Here is a 23,603-nt window from a genome sequence, read left to right on the forward strand (position 1 = left end):
CCAACTGTCTGGCCCTCATTCTGCTCCAGCTTAAGCTTGAGGTCAAATTTCTCTTGACTTGGAGGCCTTGGTAAGGGAAGAGAGGCTTCTGGTACCCAAAGACTATGCTTCAGGGTCTCCCCATAATTCCCTGAGCAACCTAGGGATGGGGAAACCTTTCAGGGGGGTCTATAAATGTGAACATGCCTCTGGAGTTGTGGAATGCAGCCGCCAGATCAGGATTGCTTCAGAGAAGACCACCGACCTTCCCAGAACAAGATTCGCTCCAAAGCCTGCTGGGTCCTGGGCTCTAAGGATCCAGATGCCACAAAACTGACTCTGTCCCCCTGGGGCTTGCCTCCTAGCAGAGGAGACACCAATCATACAAATAGAAACATTCTCACAGGTTGTGATAAGAGATAGGGAAGGCCAGAGGACCTGGCAGGGGCCCACATCACCCAGGTCCCACTTCTTCCTCTGTCAGCCCCCATTTCATCTCAGGACCTTAACCTGGGCCCCATGCAGTCCTCTGTGGCTGGATGGGGCCTGACAGCCAACTCCAGTCTCTTCAGTATGACTGGATGATAATGTCTGGGCCGCCAAGGTCAAAGACAAGGTGGTGAGTGCCTTGCTTTATTTTTTCATTTCTATCTGAAACTGGGACCTTGGGTTTGGGACTCATGGGTTTTGCAGGCACCCCACCCGCCATGCTGTGACGGATTACCCGGTTTCTCTTGGGGACAGAAGGGGACGCACCCCTGCCCCCTCCATCAGCTCTGCTGCTCCCCTCCCGCCCACAGGAAGCCTACTGCGCCTATACCATCATCCTCATGGCGCTCTTCTGGTGCACCGAGGCTCTGCCCCTGGCCGTCACTGCCCTCTTCCCCATCATCCTGTTCCCCATGATGGGTATCCTGGATGCCTCTGAGGTGAGCCCCACCCATCCATCCGTAGGAGGAAGGGATCCCAGGGAGAGGGCATGGGTTTCTCGAGAGCCCTGGTAACCAAGGGAGCCTCACTGCAGGCGGTGTGCATGCCGCTGCTTGACAGGCCAGAGAACAGTGAGAGAGGAACTAGGGAGAGGCCAAGGAGGGCATCCTAGAAATGTGTGTGGCTGATGAGGAAAGATCATTAAAAGCCAGAGTGACGAGATTTGCCAAGGAGGTTGAGGGCCTGGTCAGGAAAAGGGCCCTGAGAATCCGTAAAAGAGTTTGTCATTATCCACAAGAGATCGGCTCCAGGACCTCATGATACCCAAGTCCCAGGATGCTCCAGTCCCTTATACAAAATGGCATAGCGTTTGCATATAACATATGCACATCCTCCTTATATTTTAAGTTTGTCTTTAGATTACTTATAATACCTAAATCAATGTCAATAGTTGTTCTGCTGTATTGTTTAGGGAATAATGATGGGGTGGGGTATAGATGAGTTTGGTTTTTTTGTTTTTTAATGTTTTCCATTCAAGGTTGGTGCAGAACCCACAGATAGAGAGGGTGGGCTTTATACTCCTGATTCAGACGTTCTTGAACGTGAAAGAGCACCAGAAACCCCTGGAGGGCTGGGTCCGCCCCTGAGTTTCTGATTTAGTAGGTGAGAGTGGTTTCATTTCTAGCAAGTTGCATTTGATGGTGAGGATGGTGAGTTCATCTGATGGCCACTTGTAGAAAACCACTGCTCTGCTTTCTAGAAAGAGCATAAAATTATTTTAATTTCCCAATCTGTGGCTTGAACGATGAGCAGGATCAGGCTAGATTGTCGCCCAGTCATCCTGAGGGGACAAAGAGTGATTTTGGCAAGAACAGGGGAACCTGGTTAATATCAAATGGCAGATGATCCAAAGGCCATTTCCATTTAGTCCCGAAAACTCAGGGGAGAGCCAGTCTGCAGGGACGTTAGTGACTGCACCCTAAAAGCACAGGAGCATCGTGGGAGACCCCAGGTCTACCTGTGGTTTCAGTCCCATCCCTGCCCACCAGGTCTGCATCGAGTACCTCAAGGACACTAACGTCCTGTTCATCGGGGGGCTGTTCGTGGCCATCGCTGTGGAGCACTGGAACCTGCACAAACACATTGCCCTCAGTGTGCTCCTCCTCATCGGGGTGCGGCCGGCCCTGTGAGTTCCCACAAACCAGGACAGGAGAATAGGGGTCGGGTGGAGCTCAGGGCTCCCAGTCCCTGAAGGGGAGCTGGAATGACAATGTGTCCACCTGCTTGTCCTTAGGCTACTCCTGGGCTTCATGCTGGTCACTGCCTTCCTGTCCATGTGGATCAGCAACACAGCCACCACGGCCATGATGGTGCCCATTGCGCATGCTGTCCTGGAGCAGCTGCATGGCACACCCAAGGACATCGAGGAGGGGACTGACAACCCTACCTTCGAGCTCCAGGAACCAAATTCCAAGAAGGAGGTGACCAAGCTTGGTGAGAGAGAAGAGGCAGGCCCTACCCCAACCACTCAGTTCTTGGGGAAGATCTGAGAGGCCATCCTTCCCCAAGGGTGGTCATCTTGGAGCCTCTGTGGAGAGAAGAGGGAATTGAGAGGCACAGTGACCAGCTTGATCGGGATTGCCTAGAACTTTCCTGGTTTTACAATCCCAAGACCCATGGGCTAGGGGTGGAGATAAATGGTAGAGCCGCTCAAGCCCTGGTTTGATCCTTAGTACTGCAATGAAGTTTTCAAAATAAAATAGGTCTTGACCCATGTGCTAGGAATACCCTCAGTCAGTCCTGGGCAATCCAAGAGGCGTGGTCACCCTAGGAGAAGAGAGCTGGAGCCTGGGTGGGCAGGCAGTGCCCTAGGCGCCATCCCTGCCTTGTTTGGATAATCCTTTTCTCTTCTCTGTGCCTCAGTTCCCTCTCTCAAGAGAGGATGGACCAGATGGTGTCTAAAGGTACTCTCAGCCTGAGGCTCCAGGGAATTCTGGGCCCACTCAGACCTAGGAACAGCTTCTGTCCTCCTCCCAGCCCAGGTCTAGGCTGTCCACTGACAAGGTACCCTGGGGGCCATGGAGCCTCAACCATGTTCCCCGAAGCTGTCCCTATGCCTGTCCCAACCTGAACTTTCTCTTATTCCTCAGATAACGGGCAGGCCACCCCTGTCGCCGCTGCTCCTTCAAAGCCAAAAGTACAGAAAACTCAAGAACAGATCCGCTTCACGCAGTGCATGAGCCTGTGCGTCTGCTACTCGGCCAGCATCGGGGGCATCGCCACACTGACTGGCACCACACCCAACCTAGTGCTGCAAGGCCAGGTCTCCTCGTGAGTGACTGAGGGCAGGAGGCATGACAGGGATGGGGTAGGGGAGGCCTGAGCTCTCCCTGGGAGGCAATTGGGGCTGGGCAGTTGCTGTGGCAATGTCACACAGCAGCCTATGTCCCCTTCAGGATCTTCCCCCAAAACCCTAACGTGGTGAACTTTGCCTCCTGGTTCGGCTTTGCCTTCCCCACCATGGTCATCTTGCTGATTCTGGCTTGGCTTTGGCTTCAGGTCCTCTTCCTGGGTTTCAAGTAAGTGGCGGAGTGAATAAGAGATGCCCAGGTCTTTATCTGTACCCCTGGGAGCTTCTGGTGGGGTCCAGATGTGAAAAATGACAGAGCCCTTGAGAAGGCTCTTTCTCCCAAGGCCCCTCTGTGCACTTGACCTCCTATTTGAGGGAATTGCTTGGTGGATGATGTTACCTAAGTTGGTAGATGAGCACTGTCTTGAGGGTGGTCGCCACTAGATTTTTCAGTGCTGGGATTGAAAAGTAGGTCTCCTGATGCCCATACCAGGCCCTTCCCCTAATGCTCCACAGTCCTTGGATAAGTGCTTAAGGAACATGACAATTGTAGAAGCATTTGTTATGTTCCGACTGCATGCTTGGAGCCTGTGCTAAGTGCTGAGAATACTGATGGGCATTTGGCAAATCCTTGATGGATGATGATACGGTGGAGACCATGACAGAGGATGAAGTGCTTCTGGTAGTGGATACTCTAAGATGCTTCTCAAAGAGACAATGTCTGAGCCCACTCTTGCAGGACTAAAATCAGTCAAGTAGAGAACAGATCAACACATTCCAAAGCATAGAGGCAAGGAAGAGCCTGTGCATTTGGAGGGACTCTTGGCTCTGTGGGTCTGAAACACAAAACAGAAAAAGGGGCGGTTGGGGGAGTATCAGGACACAAAACTCAAGAATCGGGCAGGGGAAGATTGCAGAAGATATTGTGAGCCACGTGAAGATTTGAGGGCTTGTTCTTGAGGTCAAGAGTAATAAGGTTGCATTCCTATTTGCAACCCTGAGTTACTCCTAGTCACTTTTGGGGTTCTATGTTAAAAATCCTTGGACACCCTGATAAGACTCAGTTGGAATCAAGTCTGGGATTGATTAGTGATGTCTACTGTGCATACAGCACAGGAGTGGGGGTATCAGTGCTACTGTGGTCTGAGTTATTTGCCCTGCCTTCCCAGGCAGAGGGGAGCCATTGCAAGTTTGTAAGCATCATTGCTATACTTTCAGCAAATCACTCGGTCACATATGAGGAGGTTGGATTAAGGTGGGGGGCTGGTACAAGGCAAGGTGGTTGTTGAAGAGATCAGCACAGTGCCAGGCACCATGGGGAAGTCAAAGATGTGTAAAGCATGCTCTTTGCCCTTGAAGAACTCATAGTCCAGAAGGCAAGTGAGATTTACCCAGTGAAAAGTTAAATGTCAACACAAGTTACATAAGCAGTGCAAGGAAACAGGCTATAGCCTCCTGTGCCACTGAGGACAATTCCAGTGGGGCTCAGGCTGGCAGGGGACACCCAGAGGCCAGCAGGAGGATTTTCTGAGAGGCTTGTGAAGGAGGGAAGCTGTGAGTCAGCACCGGGAGGAGACAGAGGGTCCAAGCCACTAGGTCCTACTAGGCCAGCCAAAGAGATCCCTTGGAGGAAGGGCAGGTGGAGCAGGGACAAGCACAAGTCAACCTGCTCCCCCTGGTAAGCCATGGTCCCCTCTGAGTCTTCTGCTCTTCTCCAGAACCATCAGTAGAGTCAGGGCTAGTGGAGTGACCCCAAAATGACTTCTCTGGGCTTCAGTCTTCACATCATAGATACTCAGAGCCCCTGGCTCCCTGCCTGGTATAGGGCCTCATGAGCTGTTCCTGCCCTCTGCCTACAGCTTCCGGAAGAATTTTGGCTTTGGAGAACAGGAAAATGAGCGAAAGGACGCAGCCTTACAAGTCATCCATAGAGAGCACAAGCTGCTGGGCCCCATGAGCTTTGCAGAAAAGGCTGTCACCATCCTCTTTGTGGCCCTGGTGCTGCTGTGGTTCACACGAGAGCCGGGTTTCTTTGAAGGCTGGGGTAACCTAGCTTTTCCTAATGACAAGGGCGAAAGGTGAGAGCTGTTGGGGAGGAGGAGACATACCTGAGGCTTAATGCTGGGAGGTGAGGGAAGGGAGCAGAGTCCCCAGTGCAGAACACAAGGTCACTCTTGGGGTGGGGGGTGGAGGACAGAGGCTTCTCTCTACCACCCCTCCACCCTGTGAGTCTGAGCAGTCTTGAGCCACAAAGTCTGTCCTCCTTGCCCCACCCACAGCATGGCCTCCGATGGGACAGTGGCCATCTTCATCAGCATAATTATGTTCATCCTGCCCTCCAAGATCCCAGGGCTGACCCAGAACCCAGGTAAGCACCTGGACTGGGTAAGAAAGGGTCTCTGGTCAGCCCCTGCCTGCAGGCATGTAATGCACCTTTGGCAGGAGTCAACAAAACCCAGAGAGGTTGGGGTGACTTGCCAAGGGCACAGGGACTCAGGAAGGAAGTTGGAACATTGTAGAACTGAGGGATTCCCTCCTGCATGCACTAAGCTCTGAAGGGACCCACTCAGGAGCCCCCAAGTGGAGGCCGGTTGGCTCTGGGTGACCCATCCTTCTCTGCTTGGGGAGTAGAAAACCCAGGGAGGCTGAAGGCCCCTCCCGCCCTCCTCAACTGGAAGACAGTGAGCGAGAAGATGCCCTGGAATATCGTGTTCTTGCTGGGTGGTGGCTTTGCCCTGGCCAAAGGCAGTGAGGTGAGAGACCCGCGAGCCCCCTCCCCAGGTTGTTTGAGGGAAACCCTGTGGGAGGGCAGACATGATCCCCATTTAGGAGCCCAGCAGTGGGCAGCAAGTTTGCAGAAGCTAAAGGGACATAGGTGGTGGTCCCATCCACGGAAAGGAAGAAGAAACACCACCCCAGCGACCTCTTCCCACTGGGGTTCTCAGAGCCAAAAGAGAGAGAGAGACTCTTCACTGGTGGGTGGGGCCTGCTCTCGACAATGAATTCCACCCCGACCTGCCCCTTATCCAAGCCACACAATAGCTGGAGCACCCAAGTGGTTGGCCAGGCATTGACTGTCTGCCGGTTGCAGCCACCAGGGGGCGCCATGATCACACCAGGCCAGGCTGTGGGGACCAGGGCATCTTTCTCCAGAGCCTCCCTCTAAGAGGGAAATCCCAGAAACTGCACCTGGGCATCTGTTCTGGCTGAGCTCATTCACTGCAGACAGGAGGCAGCTGCCCCAGGTCAGGGATCGGTGCTTGGGGCTCCTGTAGTTAGTTCGTCCATCCACCGTGTCCAGCACTGCACTTCAGACCGCAGCACCGAATGAGGCAAAGTCCCAGCTCCCACTGCGCCCCGTGCAGTGCGCTTCCAGGCTGGCATTACGGATGTGGGCGGGACAAGACCTGGGAGCTCTTCTCACCCTGTGGACTGCCCATCCTTCTGTCCCCCTCTTCCCAGACCTCCCACTACTCTCCCTTCCTGCCAGGAGTAAGGTTCCCTCAGCCCTCAGCCCCAACCCACCAGGCTGGAGGGGACAGGGAGAAAGCTGAATTGGCCCAGTGACCCCCTGAGAGGAGTCAGGAAAGCAGGGGTAAATGGGGCGAAGGCTCCCCCCCCCACCCCCCGGCCAAGTCCCAGATTTTCTGAGGACCCTTCCTCCTAGTTTCTCATCTGGCCCTTCTCCCCTCCCCTCGTTCCTCAAGAGCAGCAGAAGGGACCTCTTGATTCTAGGTGGCTCCTGTCTTCCCCTCAGAGTCGTTTTTCACTCTGAAGACCTTGGGGATGTGGCAGGAGCAGGATCCTCCCAGAGCCCCCAGCAGAGGGCTAGGGGCAGCCCCGGGCAGCCCTGTCTCCTAATGCCACCCTCCTGCACCCAGAAATCCGGCCTGTCTGCGTGGCTGGGAGACAAACTGGCCCCGCTGCAGAGTATACCGCCGCCCGCTACCGCCTTCCTCCTGTGTCTCCTGGTTGCCACCTTCACTGAGTGCGCCAGCAATGTGGCCACCACCACACTCTTCCTGCCCATCCTGGCCTCCATGGTGAGCTGGACCTCTCCCCCAGGCACCCCTCCTGGCTGCCCCACCAGGGGCTCTGCCTGCGGGCACAGTGACCTGCCTTCACGCCTCCTCTTCTTTCCTGCAGAGGACCCCTGAGCTTTCACCCTTCCCCAGATTCTTGGGCTCTGGGGCCCCAAGGCCCTCTGGCCCCTGACTCACCCCCTCCCTGGTGACATCACCCCTTGAATATCCTGATGGGGCTCAGAGGTGGCCTCGCCCACCTCCCTGCCCCAGCCCTGTTCTGGTCATTCCAGAGGTGACGGGGTAAAATTGCTCCCTGGAGCGTCCCCAGCCCCTTCCTCTCCAGGCGCGTTCCCACAGCCTTTGATGACACCTCCCGAGCCCCTTTGAGATCTGTTTTATGGGCCCCTCCCCTCACTACGCCCCACAGCACACTCATCCCCTCCAGGGAGGTCAAGGGGCCTTTCCTAGGTCACCCGGGGCTTTCTGGCAGAAGCGGTGGGTTATGACCAGAGAGAGTGCAGGGGGTTGGGGTTGTCCCCCAGGCCGGGGAAGCAGGAGAATTGGGGCCACAACCTTCCTTCTGGGATGGGGACCAAGCTCAGCTCTGCCCCACTGTCCCCTCTCCAGGCTCAGGCCATCTGCCTCCACCCGCTCTATGTCATGCTCCCCTGCACTCTGGCGGCCTCCCTGGCCTTCATGCTTCCCGTGGCCACCCCACCCAATGCCATCGTCTTCTCTTTCGGGGGCCTCAAAGTGTCAGATATGGTGAGTGGCAAGCAAGGCTGGAGGTCTCAGCACTCCTTCCGGCCCTGTCTTTCCAACTTCTTGGGCCACAAAGAAGGCTGAAAGGCACTGAGAGTCTCCAAGCTGAGAGTGGGACCCTCGGGGGTGAGGGGACAGCAGGGGAGACTGGGGACAGGACCCCTCAGTTGGAACATCTTCAAGCACTTCCAGCCCTGGGCCATGAGAGAGGGAAGGAAGTGGGGGACATGCGGAAGATCCAGAGGGCCTGGAGTACCCATACTAGGGAGATGAACTCAGAGAAAACAAGGCCCAGGTTTGCAGCTCATGAGGAGCCCCCTTTTCCCGGTTAGCCCTGGGAGTCAAGAAAATAGCAAGAAAGTTGCTGAGCCCTGCGGGCTAGATCACAAGAAGGACTTCCCAGAGTTTTGCTATTGGAAGGGCTCAGAGCACCCCTGGACACTTGAGAGGTACTTAATGGTGCTGCTCAGTATCTGCTTAGTCGAACTGGCTCTCTTCCCACCAGGCCCGGGCAGGATTCCTGCTCAACATCATTGGAGTGCTGGTCATCACGCTAGCCATCAACAGCTGGGCCATCCCCATCTTTGACCTGCACACTTTCCCTTTCTGGGCCCAATTCAATACCACAACCCAATGCCTTCTCAACACCACCACGCCAGGCCCCTAGATTGGGGTGCCGCCTAGCCATGCCCAGGAAAATCCCACCCCGTCCCATTTCCTCTGAGCCATGAGAGGACACTCCAAGTTCTAAGCCCTGGGCTGAAGACTGAGAGAAAGGCCCATGTCTACACAATCGAGTGTGCTTGTGAAGGTGTGTGCTCATCTCTAGTGTGTCAGAGGAAAGCGTGTGTATCTACGCATGCATGTGTGTGTGTGCCGGTGCCTGTGAGGATGGTGCTGTCGTGAGTGTGTCCGAGGGGGGTTTGTGTGCGTGTTTGGTGGTGCACACGTGTGTGTTCACAGAAAATACACCCTGCCCTTCTTTGTCTCCCCAGCTTAGTGACCAGACCCCTTTGCACTGTATTTATTGAAACTCAGGGTTGGAGTGGCCTGGGAGCAAGGCCTGTCTCAGGGACTGGTGCAGCGTTCTGAGGTCTCCCCAGGCTCCTGGGTTTAGGGAGGGTTCAAATATTAGCTGATTAAAGTCTTTTTCAGTAGAGTCTGGGGTGTCTCTCACAGGGCTCTCTAGACTACTCCACAACGCGCGGCGTGGGGGTGGGGGTGGGGCCAGGCAGGAGATATGGCGGGAGGGGGCCTGATCTCTGTCCTGCACGGTGGCTCCCTTGACATCCCTCCCACCCACAGGAGAAGGTAATGGTCAGGCACCCCTGCCAGGGCCGATCGGAGTGGGCGCAGCCACCCAGGATAGCAGCACTGACATCACCAGGACTGCTAATTGGGAGCTGCCAGTCCCTGCGTGTCTTTGGGAAAACCGGCCTCCCCGTTCCCAGAGCACTCCCTGAGCATTTACATAAAACTCCGTGCCCCTGCCAATTCCTCACCGACCCTTCCTCCAGCTAGAAAAACCGGTCCCACCAGATCAGAGGAGGCAGGCTGGCTGACCCATGCAGGGTGCCCAGAAAGATGGACCCTCACCCCAAATGTCACCCTGCAGCAAGAAGAATGTAGTTTAGACTCATAGGAACAGGCTCAAAACGGCCATGACCTTCTGAGTTCAGAACCAGACAACCTTGGATGATTCTGCCTCTTGATTCCACACTTGCCCTCCTCTGCCACCTCACCCTGAACTCTCATAGGCTCCAGAGCTTTCATTTATCTGGCAAAGTGGGCATAGGCTAGGGAAGGATGATATTACAGCTGGCATCCATTCTAGGAGCTCAACATCCTTTCCTGGCTAGAAGTTCATCTTTGAGTCTATCCCAAGTTCCTTCACTGTGGAGGGTGGTATGTAAGCCTTGAGCTCATCGGGATGGAAGTTTCTAGAGTTTCATCCACTTCCCTCCTGCTGCAGTGGTAGAGATATTTACCATCAGCCTCATGGTTGAATGGAAAAGGGAGCTGAGATGTGAAGGGAGAAAGGATTTAATTCTGCACCCCCCTAGGCTGGGCTTTCACTGCATCTCCCCGGAGCTGGGGGACTCATGGGCAGTGCAGCTGGGAGGGGGCTACTGTACAGGGAGAACATGGCTGTCCCCAGGGGACAGGGGATCCTGACAGGACATGCCAGACTTCCAGGAGAGCAAGGAGTGTCAGGAGAGTGGCTCCGCCTCCCCCGGCCCCCCAGGCTGGCATTCCTCAAACGTGAAGCACAGTCATAAATCACATCTCCTTCCCAGACCTGCACCAGGACCCCCCAAAGCCCCAGGCAACAGTCCCCTCACTGGGTACGGGCCAGCCCCAGAATGGCGGGGCTCCCCCAGTAGCTTACCCACAATGCACTGGGTATGCAGAAGCAGCCTCAGTTCCCCACCACCACCCGCGTCGCCCTGCCCCATAGCAAGAAGGACCCCCTGTCATTGCTATCTTCAGGACCCTGCTGAGGAATTGCTATCCAGCCCCAACTGGGGAAAAGATTTCTCAGGGTGCACACCCCCCCACACCCAGTGTTCTCAGCTCCATGTCCCCCTTAGTCCCGCTCAGAGAGAGCTGGGTATAGAGGGAGGTCACACAGTAATCCCAGGAGATGAGGAACAGCTGGCTCAGCCTTCTTGGGAGAGGTGGACCCACGGCAAGCTGGGTCTAGAAGTTGACTGTGATGGGTGCGATCACCCTGTTCAGGGACCAAATCTCCCTCTGATGCTCAGAAACCTCCCTCCTCAGCAGGCAGGAGGGCGGCCCGATGGCAGGAGGCACCTGTCGGGCTAATCACCGTCATTAGCTGGACAATAAAGCAGCACAGACTGGGCAAGCCTTTGAAAGAAGGGCCTGCCAGCCCAGGTCGGCTTGTACGGGCAGCCTAGCAGCTGGGCCTCTTCGGCACATACAATCAAGGTGGTGGCAGGTGAATGGGACATTGCTGGGACATGATCTCCCTGCCAGGTACCCACACCCCATCATTGATGATGCCCTCCAGGAAGCAAGGGGCTTTGGGTGTCTCCTACCTGCAGACCTGTGCAGTAGTGAGCTCCCTGTTGCTGGAGAACATCAATGAAGCTGAATCCAGAGGACAGCCTGCCTGACGGAGCCATGTCCTCCATTCCCACATGGAGCCTGGTGCAAGGAATGTTGTATAAATGAAAAATGGATGAGTGGATCAGAAGCAGAGAGGGTTTTCTGGCTCCCCGGTGGCGGGGGGTGGGGGGGGAGCTGGACACACAGCGCTCAAAGACCCTTTCCAGACTGTTCTATGTGGAGTACTATAAGACCTTGAGGCAGCGTTTGGTCTCTGGGCCAAAGTCACTTTAAGCTCAGAGATAGGCTTAGATTTCTGAGCCAACTCCTACTGTTGCCCCTGTTCCTTTTCCCTGAGGCCTTGGGAGTTTTCGTTTCTCACCCCTCCTCCTGCCGGCCCCACCAGCCAGGAGACAGCTATGGCAACCAGAGGGTTGAGGGAAGTGGCGCTCAAGCCCTGGCAGGAGAAGCCTGCAGGGTGCAGGATGTCAGGGAGGCTGGGAAACAGGTGGAAACAGGCTGATCCTACTCTAGTGTCCCTAGAGGTTAGGGTCCTTAGCCGGAGGGTAGGTCCTTCTGCTCTGGCCATGAGTTGTCCATCTACCCCAGAGTCTCAGAGAGGAGGTTGATCCCTGAAGAAGCAGAAGGTGGGTCAGAGCTGAGACAGGGGGAGTTCCTGTGGGGTGCTAGCCTAGGGAGGGTGCCCCCTGAAGCCTCCATGCCAGACAAGGACTCAGAAGAGTTGCTCCTTATTTATTTACTTTTCATTCATTTTTGCAATACTGGGGATTGACCCCAGGGGCGCTCTACCCCTGAGCTATGTCCTCAGCCCTTTTTATTTTTTTTATTTTTTGAGATAGGGTCTCACTAAATTATCCAGGCTGGCATCAAGCTTGAGATCCTCCTGCCTCAGCTTCCTGAATCACTGGGGTTACAGGCATGTGCCACTATGCTGGGCAAGAAGAATAGCTCTTAAAGGTGGTGAGACCCGCAGATGTGTTCACAGAGCCATGGATTCCTGGGTACACACAGAGCCTGCTGACCCCTGCACAGACGTGGATACCTGTGTACACACAGCCACACACACTTCCTCGTAGACACTCTTACACACCATGCCACCAGCCCTCACAGCCCTTCTGACACCCAGAATCCCTCCTGGAAACCCACACAGACACACATAGTCACAGACATTTGTCCATCCACAATCACTCAGACCTGAGTATTCTCACAAGTACACAGATACTCACACTCACTGGCACAGTCACGTGGAGCAGCACCGTGTAAGTTCCACAGCTTAATGCACACCCACGGTGGCACACGAGTGAGAGAACAAAAATGTAAGTACTCACATAGTCACAAGTGTACTGTACTTACAAACACTGGCACAAGTGAACACACACACACACACACACACACACACACACACACACACACTGCTCCTCCCCACCACAACTAAGCCTCCCACAGCAGGAGGGATTAGGAGGGGAGAGAAGCCTCCCCACCCAGCAGGACTCTAACTGCGGCCTCCCATCAGACCCTCCCCCACCAAGCTTGGAAACTCCCTGGACTTCCAGGGGGTCAGCCAACCAGAACAGCTCAGACCTCTCCGCCCAGCTCCTACCACACACCCTCCGCAGCTCTGGCCTGGAGCTTCTCTGGCAAGAAGAAGAAGCTTCACAGTCAAGGAGCTGCCTGCCCCCTCTCCCTAGGAAGCTCACGGTCCTTAACCCTGATCCCTTCAAGCCTCCTTTGATGTGAGGTCCTCAACCTTCAGCATTTTACGCCAGCTATGCTTAGGCCCCATTCTTCTGCAGATGTTCTTTATGGGGTGGAGTGGGGTGGGAGGGATTGAATTCATGGCCTTACCAATGCTAAGCATGTACTTTACCTCCTGTGCCGATTTTTGGCAGTACCAGAGATCAAACCCAGGACTTGGCCCATACTAAGCAAGCATTCTACCACTGAGTGACATCTCAACCCTTTTTTTTTTGCAGTCTGTGGGGGTGGGTAGGGTATCATTAAATTGCCCAGACTGGCCTCAAATTTGTGATCCTCCTGGCTCGGCCTCCCGAGTCTCCAGGATTACAGGCACGCACGCCATGGTGCCCAGCTTGCCAATGTTCTTTAGTGTCTTCCACACCAGTGGAGTGAGACTTGGAGGGCCTCGCAAGTGGCAGGCTCAGTCTTGGGAACTCACGTTGAGAAGACAAGTCCAGCCTACATGAGCAGAAGTGGACAGAAGATGGCCCATCCCGACGTGGGTTGCAGAGAAGGCCACCCCTCCTCCATCATATTGGGACCCCGGAAGGTGGGGGTCCCTGAGATCTCCCTGAGATCTCCAGTGTTTTGCTCCAGACTGGAGCATGGCAGATGTTGGCCCTAGCCAGGGCTGCTCCTGGCTCAAGGCAGTCCAGCCTGGACAGGACTCAGCAGAAGATGGTGCCCCAGTCCTGACCTCCAAGTCTCCAGAGGCACAGAGCCTCCCCTGACCCCAGCTACAGCCCACCTTGGTTCTGTCTGTGGATTCTGGAGAGATAGGCTTTCTGAGCCTAGGAGAGAACTCTGGGGGCGCTGGTGTGAACGAGGGAGGGTCCTATCCAGAGGAGGAAGAGAAAACCTCACAAATCCCCTTCCAGTCCAAGATCTGTGGAATTCCTGAGGCTCCTGCTTCAACTCCCAGACTGCCAGCAATGAGGAAGTCTCGCTTCCCAAAGGAAAGAGGGAGCCAGAGCCCACGCCCACTCCTGGGGCAGGGGTAGGGCCTGTCTGGGAGGAGAAGGAAGCTCAACTTGCACATCACAAGCAGAGTCTCATTCAGAAAGGTGACAGCCACAGTCTCTCCTGTGCATCCATCCCATCAGGGTCTCCCTGAGGGCCTTGACCCCTGGATTGGTCTGCATTTCCCTGATTTTTAATGAAGTTCATTTGTTTGGGGGCCATTTGTAATTTGGCTATGAATTGCTTATTCATGTCTTTCGCCCATTTTTCTGAGAGATGGTCTTTTTCTTTGTTTAAAAAAATAAATACTAACACTTTGCTTCTTATATATGTTGCCACATTTTCTTCCAGGTGTTTTTTGTTTTGTTTGTTTGTTATCTTTAAACTTTGTTATATTTTGCTCTAAATAAATTTAGCTTTCTGCCAAATATTTTTGGGATATTTTGAAGCCTGGCAGAGCAAATTCCTCCTATTTTTCTTCTTTTTCAAAAAGTTCTAAGCTATTCACATGTAGTTTTTTTTTCCTCCAACTTCAGAATTGACTTGTTAAATTCCCAGGCAGGAGAAAAACATTAGATTTTTTTTTTATTTGAATTACATTCCATTTATAGATTATTTAAAAAACGATTGACAACTTTACAATATTATATTCAGCTTTCCATCTCAGGAATAAGATACGTCTTTCTATTAATGTCTATTTATGTCTGTCAGTAATTCTATTGTTTGAACCCAGGGATGCTCCACTACTGAGCTACACCCCCAGACCTTTGGGGTTTTTGTTTGTTTTTGAGAGAAGGTCTTGTTTTTCTATTGTTTTCTTCATGTGAATTTTATGTTGACTATTAAGTTTATTCCTGGGAATTTGGTACTGTTGCTGCTTTTGTGAACTGGATCTTTAGTCCTTATTTTCTAATTGGTTGCCTTAGTTATATAGAAATGGTTTTGAGCCAGGCATAGTAGCACACGGCTGTAATCCCAGCAGCTCGGGAGGCTGAGGCAGGAGAATGACAAATTCAAAGTCAGCCTTAGCAACTTAGCAAGGTTCTAAACAACTCAGCAAGATCCTCTCTCTCTCTCTCTCTCTCTCTCTCTCTCTCTATATATATATATATATATAGATAGATAGATAGATAGATAGATATAGATAGATAGATATAGATAGATAGATAGATATAGATAGATAGATAGATATAGATATAATTTTTTAAAGGGCTGGGGAAAAAAAGTGGTGGGGGGGATGCTGGGGATGGGGGCTCAGTGGTTAAGTGCTCCTGGGATGAATCCCTGGTACCAAAAAAAAAAAAGAGAGAGAGAGAAAGAAATGGTTTTGATTTTTACACACAACACAAACATATACTCTGTTACCTTACTAAATTCTCTCATTAGTTCTAATAGTCTTTCAGTTGATGGTCTTAGACTTCCTAAATAAACAATCATGTCATTTGTAATTCTTGAAGATTTTGCCTCCTCCCCCTCCCTCCTCCTCCTCTTCCTTCTCCTGCTCCTCCTTCTCCTCCTTTTCCTCTTCCTCCTCCTCTTTCTTTATTATTGTACTAGTAGAACCTTCAGGATAATATTGATCAATAGCAATGCTGGTGGACTTCAAGTCATATCTTTCTTAGTTCTTTGTACCCAGAGTATCCCATACAGAAATACCTGGCTAGAAATAATCAGTGCTGAATATATCAGGAGTATTAAGCAAACACAAGAGAAGATCTCCATGGCTGCTCTTTCACTGTGAAACTCCATTGATTACTAGACTTAAGGGCTTTGATGGCTAATGTGAGTTCCAGAGAAATGGATTAAATCAGGGTCTGTGGGAAGCCATTCTCACGCGTGACTGGGCGACTCCCGGTTTGGGTCTGAGGCGTTCTGGCTGTGTCGGAACTTTCCCGGCCCTCTCCTGATGAGAGAACCCGTCCGTGTGGGGGTGTGACTGACCACTGACCCCGGGGGCCCAATCACTGACCCTGACCTTGGAGTGCAGTCCCCCCTCAACCTTCATTGGATGGAATTCTCCCCTGAATTTCTTGTTCCCCAATAAAAGGCTACTCCCAGGCGTGTTCACTGTCTCTCTCTCCTGCTAGCCCTGAGTAATCCTTGCTGCCCTGCTGGGCGGTTAGAGGTTGGAGCCAGAGAGGGGAGCCGTCTCGGACCTGGCAATAGAAATAAGGTAACTGAGTCTGTGTGTTTTATTTCGATCTCTTCTAGCTAACTTTTATGCCAAGAACCTCATTAATGAAACCATTGCGCAGGCCGCATGGTAGAAGGGTCCCTGATCTAACCCTAGAAAAAAATTCTTACACCAAGTGAGCAAGCTCACACATCTTCATCTCCCACCCAGCAGTGCAGGACTTGGTGAAGACAAAAAGGCACATGTTTATTGAGCATCTACTATACACCAAGGATTGTGTTAGAACTTTAAACACATTTTATTTTCACAACAATCCTGGATGGATAATATTCCCTTGTTAACAGATGAGGAAACTGAGGCTCAGAGTAGGAAGTATGGAAAATGACATAGCTAATCATCGCTGGCAAAGAGCTTCATCTATCTGCCTTAGTATCCTTTTTCTGTTCCATCCCCCACCCCCTAGTACTGGGGGGTTGAATCCAAAAAACTTCCTCATTTTTATTTAGAGACAGGGTCTCATTAAGTTGCTGAGGCTGGCCTTGAACTTGTGATCCTCTTACCTCAGCCTCCTGAGCCTCTGGGATTACAGATGGAAGCCACCACACCCAGCTCCTCTTTGCTGTTGAGCACTGAACATTCTCTGCCTAAACCAAGAAGGCTCCAAATGTCTTAGTGTACTCCATACTTCTGCCAGAGGACCATTACCATCCTCCAGCCACGGGTGACATTCCCGCTGTCCTTAGAATGAGCTACAGAAAGTGGGAAGGAACTGACCTGCCCACACCCTGAGGCCAGAGGCCAAATCCTAGGCCTTTCTAGACAGCAGTTCTAGCACTAGGTCCCTGAAGCCTCTTGCTCTAGGAAAAAAGAGAAACAGGAGACCTTAGAGGCTGGGTAAGAGGAGGGAGAGGAGAGGAGGGAAAGAGTGGTGGGGACAGGAGACTGGGGTGGGGCAAGGAAGATGCAAAAGGAAGCAGAGAGAAGCAGGCGGGGTGGGGTCTGGGGCAGCAGGGAGAGCTGTCAGGGAGTAGAGTCAGGGCCCAGGCCTAATCCAGAAGGGACTGCTGGTGACAATTCCTAGACTCCTCAGGGACTGCAACCTCCAATGTGGACTCGGAGGGGCCAGGAATCAGGACCACAGTCTCTCAGATTCCTGTTTCCAACCTGCAGACCACGAGGAGAGGCCGTGGGGTCCTGGCACAGAAGCAGGGAGCCCCCATCTCCACCCACTCAGACACCCCCAGGAAAGGATCGCTGACCCAGAGCAGAGAGGTTTGCAGACAGCAGGTTGGCAACACATAGACAGCACAAGAGGACTCAGACCCGGACCTGGATGCGGGGACACAGATCTACAAACACACAGACATTGGGAAGACGTATATACAGACACACACCGACCCAGACAAACAGACAGTTCCAAGGAGACGCGGCATGCCCACAGACACACAGAGGGAGGCACACATACACAGGCGGGTGCAACACACACACACACACACACACACACACCCTGGGTATCAGAGGGACCATAAAGAGTTTAACAGATGGCTGGACCCTGTGGACAGTTTCCAGCAAGTCTGTGCTGGTGCTTGGTGCTTGGCCCTCCTTGAGGAGTCACCACCACTGCCTGTCCCCCCCCCCCATGCCTCAGAGAACCCTGGGCCACCACCGCATGCTGTTCCCTGGAACACCTCAGTCGGCTCCATGAACATACACACGGTGGCCAGGCTCTCCTGACACATGTGCATGTCCCAACAGGCCTGCGCCGCACCCATGGGGGGCTCACATCCATGTTTTGGGGTGCTGGTGGGGATGGCAGGACAACCCCCTCCCAAACAAGTCACAGCTTTGCTGCTGGCAGGGACAGGGGGCCCGGGCTCTCGCTGGAGAAGGGAGGGCGGAGGGGGGTTGCTGGGGCGCGGCTGGGGCGGGCACAGGAGCCGGTACCTGTCAAACAAGAGCCAAGGAGCAAACTAGCTTCTTAGTCACCTTTCTCTTCTCCCCGTTTTGGCAGCAGCCCCTCGGGGCAAGGGGAAGCTGATATCATAATTATTGGCTCACCCGGCAGCTGCCTCCCCTCACCTGATGTCAGCACAGACCCAGGACGGCCAGGCTGACGGACTGACAGACGGACGGAGCTCCTGGCTCCCCAGCCCCGGGCCCCCACGCCGACCTGCTTCACTGAGCAGGTAAGAGGAGACCTGGCCCAAGTCAGCCGTGGAGGCCAGCAGGGCTGGGCCAGGGCTTGGGGAGGGGGTTTGCCTTCTTAATGGGCTTCAGGAGAGACGGGGAGCATCTGGGTGCTCCCCAGCCTCTCACTGCAACTCAAGAGAGACAGATTCAGGATCAGGGTGAGTGCCTGGAGGCCAAAAGAGGACCCCCACCTCCTTGCCTCTCCCTCTCACTCCTGTTCAGGTGTTCCAAACTCAGTCCTCCTCGCCATCGGGAGTCTTCACTGTAGTGTGTGGTGTTAGCTTTTGCGCGGGGGCCTCTGTGTGTTAGAGCAGGTGTGCTTGCCCACCTTGGGGACAATGACAACACAGTAGTGCTCAGCCTGGAGAACTAGAGCTGAGACAGGCATCTTCCCAGCCTAGTGGCTATTCCTGGTGAAGAGGCGAGAGCCCAGCTCTGGGGGCGGGGGCGCCTAGGGCACTGTGGATCAGGGACTCACTCCACCTCTCTGCGCAGGCTGGGCTGGGGTCTAGATGCCTGGCGCCCAGGACTAGATGCGGGGAGGTCTGGGTGCACCTGGTGGAGAGGCAGACAGGTGGCTAACAGGTGCTGTGGCCAGGAACTAATGCCGAGCTTGAAGCAGAGCACCGCCCCCCAGGTCTAGGGACCTTTGTCTTCCTCAAGACCCCCCCCGAAGTAAAAAGGCCTGGCAAGCAGATTGGGACAAACAGGGAACCCTTGGACCCCTGGAGCCTAGAACTGGGGATGTGGGGAGGGAAGGCCCTTAAGGTAGTGAGTGGAGTAGCAGGAAGCCCCCTGCAACCCCCATGGCTCTTCCCCACCCCCTACCTGACCGGGTAAGATTCAGGCATTTCCTATGGAGTCCTTCCAGACCCTCCCTAAATGTTCAAATGGGGCGTGTTGGAGTAAGAATAGACTCGAGTAAGTGGGCACTTTGGCTGCTTCTCTGCAGCTACCAGCCTGAGAGAGTGTGTTTGGATGTGGGTAATGGCAAGGTGCAGCAGGTCCATGGGAAAGGACCGGATGGAGAAGTCATCTCATTCATCCCCCTGCCTCTGTGCTGGTCATTTCCCACACGAGGCAGGACTGCTCCCTCCTAGTCTTCCTAACAATCCCTGCAGCAGGAAATGCAGTCAATTCCCTCACAGTCATGAAGTCCTTCCTGGAGTCTCTCTGAAGTATCTACTTCTGCAGGGGCCAGTCTATGTGCTCCCATATCCTTCTCTTTCTCCCCTTGAAGAAGCCCAGTTCCTCTAGGCCGAACAGTGGGGTGGGGAGAGTAGCATTGCATTCCATTGTCCTGTCCCCACTGGGTTTGGTTTAGATGCTTTTACCATTTGGGTCATTCCCTGACCCCCAGGACAGGACAGCACACAGGAGGTAGAGAGGCATCCCCAGCTGATGCAGGCAAGCAGCACCCCCGGCCCTTTCTCCTGTGGATCCGTGAAAGGGTCCACGGTGGGCCAGGAAGAAACACAGCTGCGACAGTTCCTGGGGAGACATAAAGCAGACAGGGTTTGCCCGGGTTGGGGACCCTCAGGGGTGAAGGAGCCACAGGGAGAGGTGCATGTCCTCTCAGCTCCCAGCCCGGCCCCACCCGGGCAGCCTCTGAGAGCTCAGCTCCCGGCTCCAGGGCCTGCCGAGGCACGCTGCACCCCCGGGCCCGGCGCCTCACTCACCTCCCAGAGCCAGGAACCTGTTCTCCCGGGAATGCCAGGGAGTTCTCAGAGGACTTTATTTCCCAGGGGCTCAGGAAGCCCCAGAATCCTCTGGATCCGTGAGTCCTGGAAAAAGAAGAGAAAGATCAGGAGCCTTCCCCTCCCCCTCCTCATCTTTGTCTCACCCACACACTGACCCCACATTTCCCCCAACCAAAGCCCTTGTCATTCATCACGAGACGGAAGAAGGCTTGGGAAAAGCCCACCTGTGGCCTGTGCCTTCCATCATATGCCCATCCTTTGCCTCCGGGAAAGTCTTCCTTTAGCCCCCATGGAAAGTCCCATCTGCCCTCTAAGAAAGTAACACAGCACCATTGCTCTTGGACTCTCTAACCTTCCCAGCCAAGAAGTCCTTCCTGATGTCTAACCTCCCTGCTTCTTGCTTGAGTTGAGCCGACCAGCAGGACTCCCATTGCCTGCACTGGGTCCACACACTCAGCCAGAGACTGTTCCTAGTCCGGTTAAAATATCCAGGCAGTGTATGTGCAGGAAGGGACAGAGAGGCCCTGCACCTGCTGCCCTTCTGTCATTCTCTCCAGTACCATATTCAAATGAGTTTGGGGGCTGCTTGGATTTGCTACCCATTCCCCAGAACAGAGGGACGGAGGGGGCAGAGGTCCTGTAGGTCTGCTCCCCTCTCTGTATGGCCCAATTGGCTTCCACGGCCGGAGAGACTGATAGACTTCAGGGAGACTGTTCAGCACTCCTGGGCCAAGTGACCATAGGAGGTGGTTTCCTGAGTAGAGAGGTAATCATTGATCTGAGGGGGTTGGGGTTGAGCTGGCACTATGCCTGGTAGCAGGGGAAGGACAAGATGACCTCTGGGACAGTACATGCCAGAGGCATCAATCAAATGGTCCTGGAGTAAGTTGAATCTTTCCAGTGTACCCATTCCCTTCTCCTGCCCCTTCCTCTTCCATCTCTGTGTCCATCTCTTACCTCCTCCTAACCCTTCCACCACATCGCTGTCTCCTTTCCCATCTGAACTCCATTCCCCTCCCTCCCTCCCTTCCTTCCTTCCTTCCTTTTCTTCTTTCTGTCTCTCTTTCCATCTTTCCTTGTTAGTTTGCTTTAGAGATGGAGGTCTCACCATGTTGCCCAGGCTGGCCTTGAACTCCTAGACTGAAGTGATCCTCCTGCCTCAGTCTCTTAAGTAGCCAGGATCACAGGAATCTGCCACCTTGTCTGGCTATTCAATCTCATCTGCAATCCTGGCCCAGACCCCTTCCTTTCCACCACCTTACTCCATCCCCAACTTGATCTCCATCGCCATGACCCGAGCCCCTCCTCAATTCTCCCTCCTAGCCCCATCCACATTCTTCCACCCCCACAGAATGGATCTCCCCCTAAGCTGCAAATCCCCTTGGAGACCAGCACCCCTCAACTGTGTCCCTGCCAGGTCCCAGTATATCCTCCATGGCTCAGAGCCATGCCCCTAGGACAAAACAGATTGGAAAAATCATCCCTGGAGAAGCCCTCTGCTTCCTGATCCCATTTGGGTTTTAAAGGTTAGATGCTTTTGTTATATATATTTATTTATTGGTTGGTTGGTTTATTTTTGGTACCAGGGATAGAATCCAGGGGAGCTTAACCACTGAGCCACATCCCCAGTCCTTTTTATTTATTTATTTTTAAATTTTGAAACAGGGTCTTGCTAAGTTGCTGAGGTTGGCCTCGAATTTGCAATCCTCCTGCCTCAGCTTCCTGAGCCACTGGGGTTATAGGTGTGCACCACCACACCCAGCTAGATGCTTTTAAGTGGTAAAAATTATTTCAGCCGGGGGTGCAGCTCAGTGGAAAAGCATGTGATTAGCAGGCATGAGGCCCTGGGTTCCGTCTCCAGTACCAAAAAGCAAAACGAAACAAAAACCCAAATGCATTCAGATGAAACAAGATGAGTTGCAGTATGGTAGCCAGATAGACCTCAACACAGCCAGTGTGTGACAGGAGAAAGGAAAGATGGGGAAACATGCTCAGAGGAACCCCAAAAGGAGGCAGTGGCAACCTTCTTGGGGGTCTGGAGCATGACTGATTGGATCAGGGCCGAGGCAGGGTGATGGACAGAAGCCGAAGCAAGGAGGCTTGCCTGCTTGTTTAGGGATGACTGCCACTGTCATGAGCATCCCCTGGTCTCTACCCCGCCTGTGGCTCTTGCTTAGTCAGCTCAGATTAATGGGGCCGAGGAGAGAATTAGCTGAATCGTGATCTCTCAGGGAACTACTCGAGAGCCAGGTGTGAGTCACAGAGAAAAGGGAACCTATGCTCTCGTGGCTATTCTGGAAGTTCTAGCGCCTCTGCATCCCTCAAGAACCGCCCCCCAAAGATGCAACAGAGAGCCCACTGGGAAGTCTGACCCTAACCCTCCACCCCATTCCCATGGGAGGGTGCATGGTCAGTTGGCTTCAAGCCTGCCCTCATACACCCTCTGAGGGCCCTCAGGTCTCCCTCAGATGAAACCTCTGCTTCTGACAAACTACAACCAGTTCTAGTACACACACACACACACACAGAATGGGGCGTGTCCCTGGAACCGGATCGCCCGGAGACAGTTGGAGGTACCACCTCCACTTGTAAATTCCACAGCCATGTCCCAGACTGTACCAGCCCGTCAGTCTCGGAAGGCGAAGGATGTGGACAGGGATGGACACACACACACATCCACATCACTGTGATCAGAAAGCCCAATTATCAGACTCTGCAGTGCCTCCCACATACAGAGCCTGAATGACCACAGCAGCCTTTACAATCAGTGGCAGTGGTGTCCCTGGCTCCCTCTTGGGGAGGCCCCTGCAGTTCATCTTGGGCCCGTAGAGCACGTGGCTTTAGAGACATGAGCGAGGGCAATGTGCCTGAGGTGAGAGAAGTTCTGGAGAGGAAATCCTTTGCGATGGCAGTACCGAGACCAGAAGGATGTGGGGACAGTTAAGGGAACAAGGTGGGGACTGGAGCCTAGGAGCTGGATGGGCTCAGAAAGAGACCCTTGGAGCCTGCTACTTCTCCAAAGGCATGACCGGGGACTCAGAGCCAGCTTCACACAGCCCAGGAACCCAGAGGAGGGAGCAGGGTGCAGACACCTGCACAGCAGGGAACAATCCCTTCCCCTGGTGGGGCCTCAGTTTCCCTCCCCGTCACATTGAAAGGGGCTCAGGTGGGAGGACCTCCCAATGTGCTTCTCCCTCCAAAGTTTAGTAGATCCAGACAGATGACCACCTGCCCTGTCCAACCTGTCCCCGTGCTGGGCAGCATGGGGGGAGGAGGTACACCAGTATATATTTGTCTTGTACTGAATCTGTGTTATTAGTAGTGGTGGCAGAATTAATATTCCTAATAATAGATTAGTGATAATGAGCAGCCCTGATAATGATATGTACGGAGCAGGAGAGGAGCCCCTAGGCCATCTCTTGTTCCTACTTAGGTTGACAGGTAAAGAGGGGACCCACCAGCTGGATGTGAGCCTGCCTGACTACCCCCATAGGGAGCACCCTATGGGGCAATGGTAGAAGGTGATATTCCAGAGGCCAGGGACCCCAGAGCAGGTTGTGATGCCAGATAAAATGGTATGGTTTACCTTCCTCTGAGTGCTTTGACCTTCTGGTCACTCAGTGCCCTAGACAGTTGGGTGAGTTATGTAGGGCACAGGATCCTATTTTAGGAAGGAGGAAATAAGGTTCATTCCCATAACTCGCCCATGCCCGTGGCAGAGCCAGAAGAGGACCTCTTGGGGT

At 53.6% G+C, this 23,603-nt stretch overlaps 2 protein-coding genes and 1 long non-coding RNA gene across 4 annotated transcripts in view; 2 read left to right on the forward strand and 1 right to left on the reverse strand.

Annotated features, from left to right (window-relative positions):
- Slc13a2 (solute carrier family 13 member 2) overlaps positions 1-9,205 on the forward strand; it is a 23,212-nt gene extending 14,007 nt beyond the window's left edge. The window contains exons 2-12 of the mRNA XM_046446809.2: positions 780-908; positions 1,959-2,095; positions 2,204-2,403; positions 3,060-3,240; positions 3,366-3,488; positions 5,119-5,337; positions 5,539-5,627; positions 5,891-6,012; positions 7,141-7,302; positions 7,912-8,049; positions 8,552-9,205. Coding sequence (XP_046302765.1) covers positions 780-908; positions 1,959-2,095; positions 2,204-2,403; positions 3,060-3,240; positions 3,366-3,488; positions 5,119-5,337; positions 5,539-5,627; positions 5,891-6,012; positions 7,141-7,302; positions 7,912-8,049; positions 8,552-8,713 — 1,662 coding nt within the window. The 3' untranslated portion in view covers positions 8,714-9,205. The remainder of the gene's footprint in view (positions 1-779; positions 909-1,958; positions 2,096-2,203; positions 2,404-3,059; positions 3,241-3,365; positions 3,489-5,118; positions 5,338-5,538; positions 5,628-5,890; positions 6,013-7,140; positions 7,303-7,911; positions 8,050-8,551) is intronic.
- LOC124094204 (uncharacterized) lies at positions 760-20,770 on the reverse strand. Its single transcript, XR_006852158.2, has 5 exons — positions 20,213-20,770; positions 19,840-19,944; positions 12,366-19,651; positions 11,109-11,217; positions 760-4,095 (listed from the first exon to the last, which is right to left on the reverse strand). It is a non-coding gene; the product is annotated as an uncharacterized LOC124094204 (long non-coding RNA).
- Foxn1 (forkhead box N1) overlaps positions 17,928-23,603 on the forward strand; it is a 28,149-nt gene continuing 22,473 nt past the window's right edge. Inside the window, exon 1 of one of the 2 annotated variants that reach the window (XM_058580031.1) lies at positions 17,928-18,156. The gene's annotated coding sequence lies outside the window, so the exon portion shown is untranslated. The remainder of the gene's footprint in view (positions 18,157-23,603) is intronic. The other variant, XM_046446807.2, reaches the window with a different exon arrangement.

This window comes from Marmota monax, unplaced genomic scaffold, assembly GCF_021218885.2.
Source record: "Marmota monax isolate L192 unplaced genomic scaffold, Marmota_monax_Labrador192_F-V1.1 WCK01_AAM20220418_F8-fsc00138, whole genome shotgun sequence".
NCBI lineage: Eukaryota > Metazoa > Chordata > Mammalia > Rodentia > Sciuridae > Marmota > Marmota monax.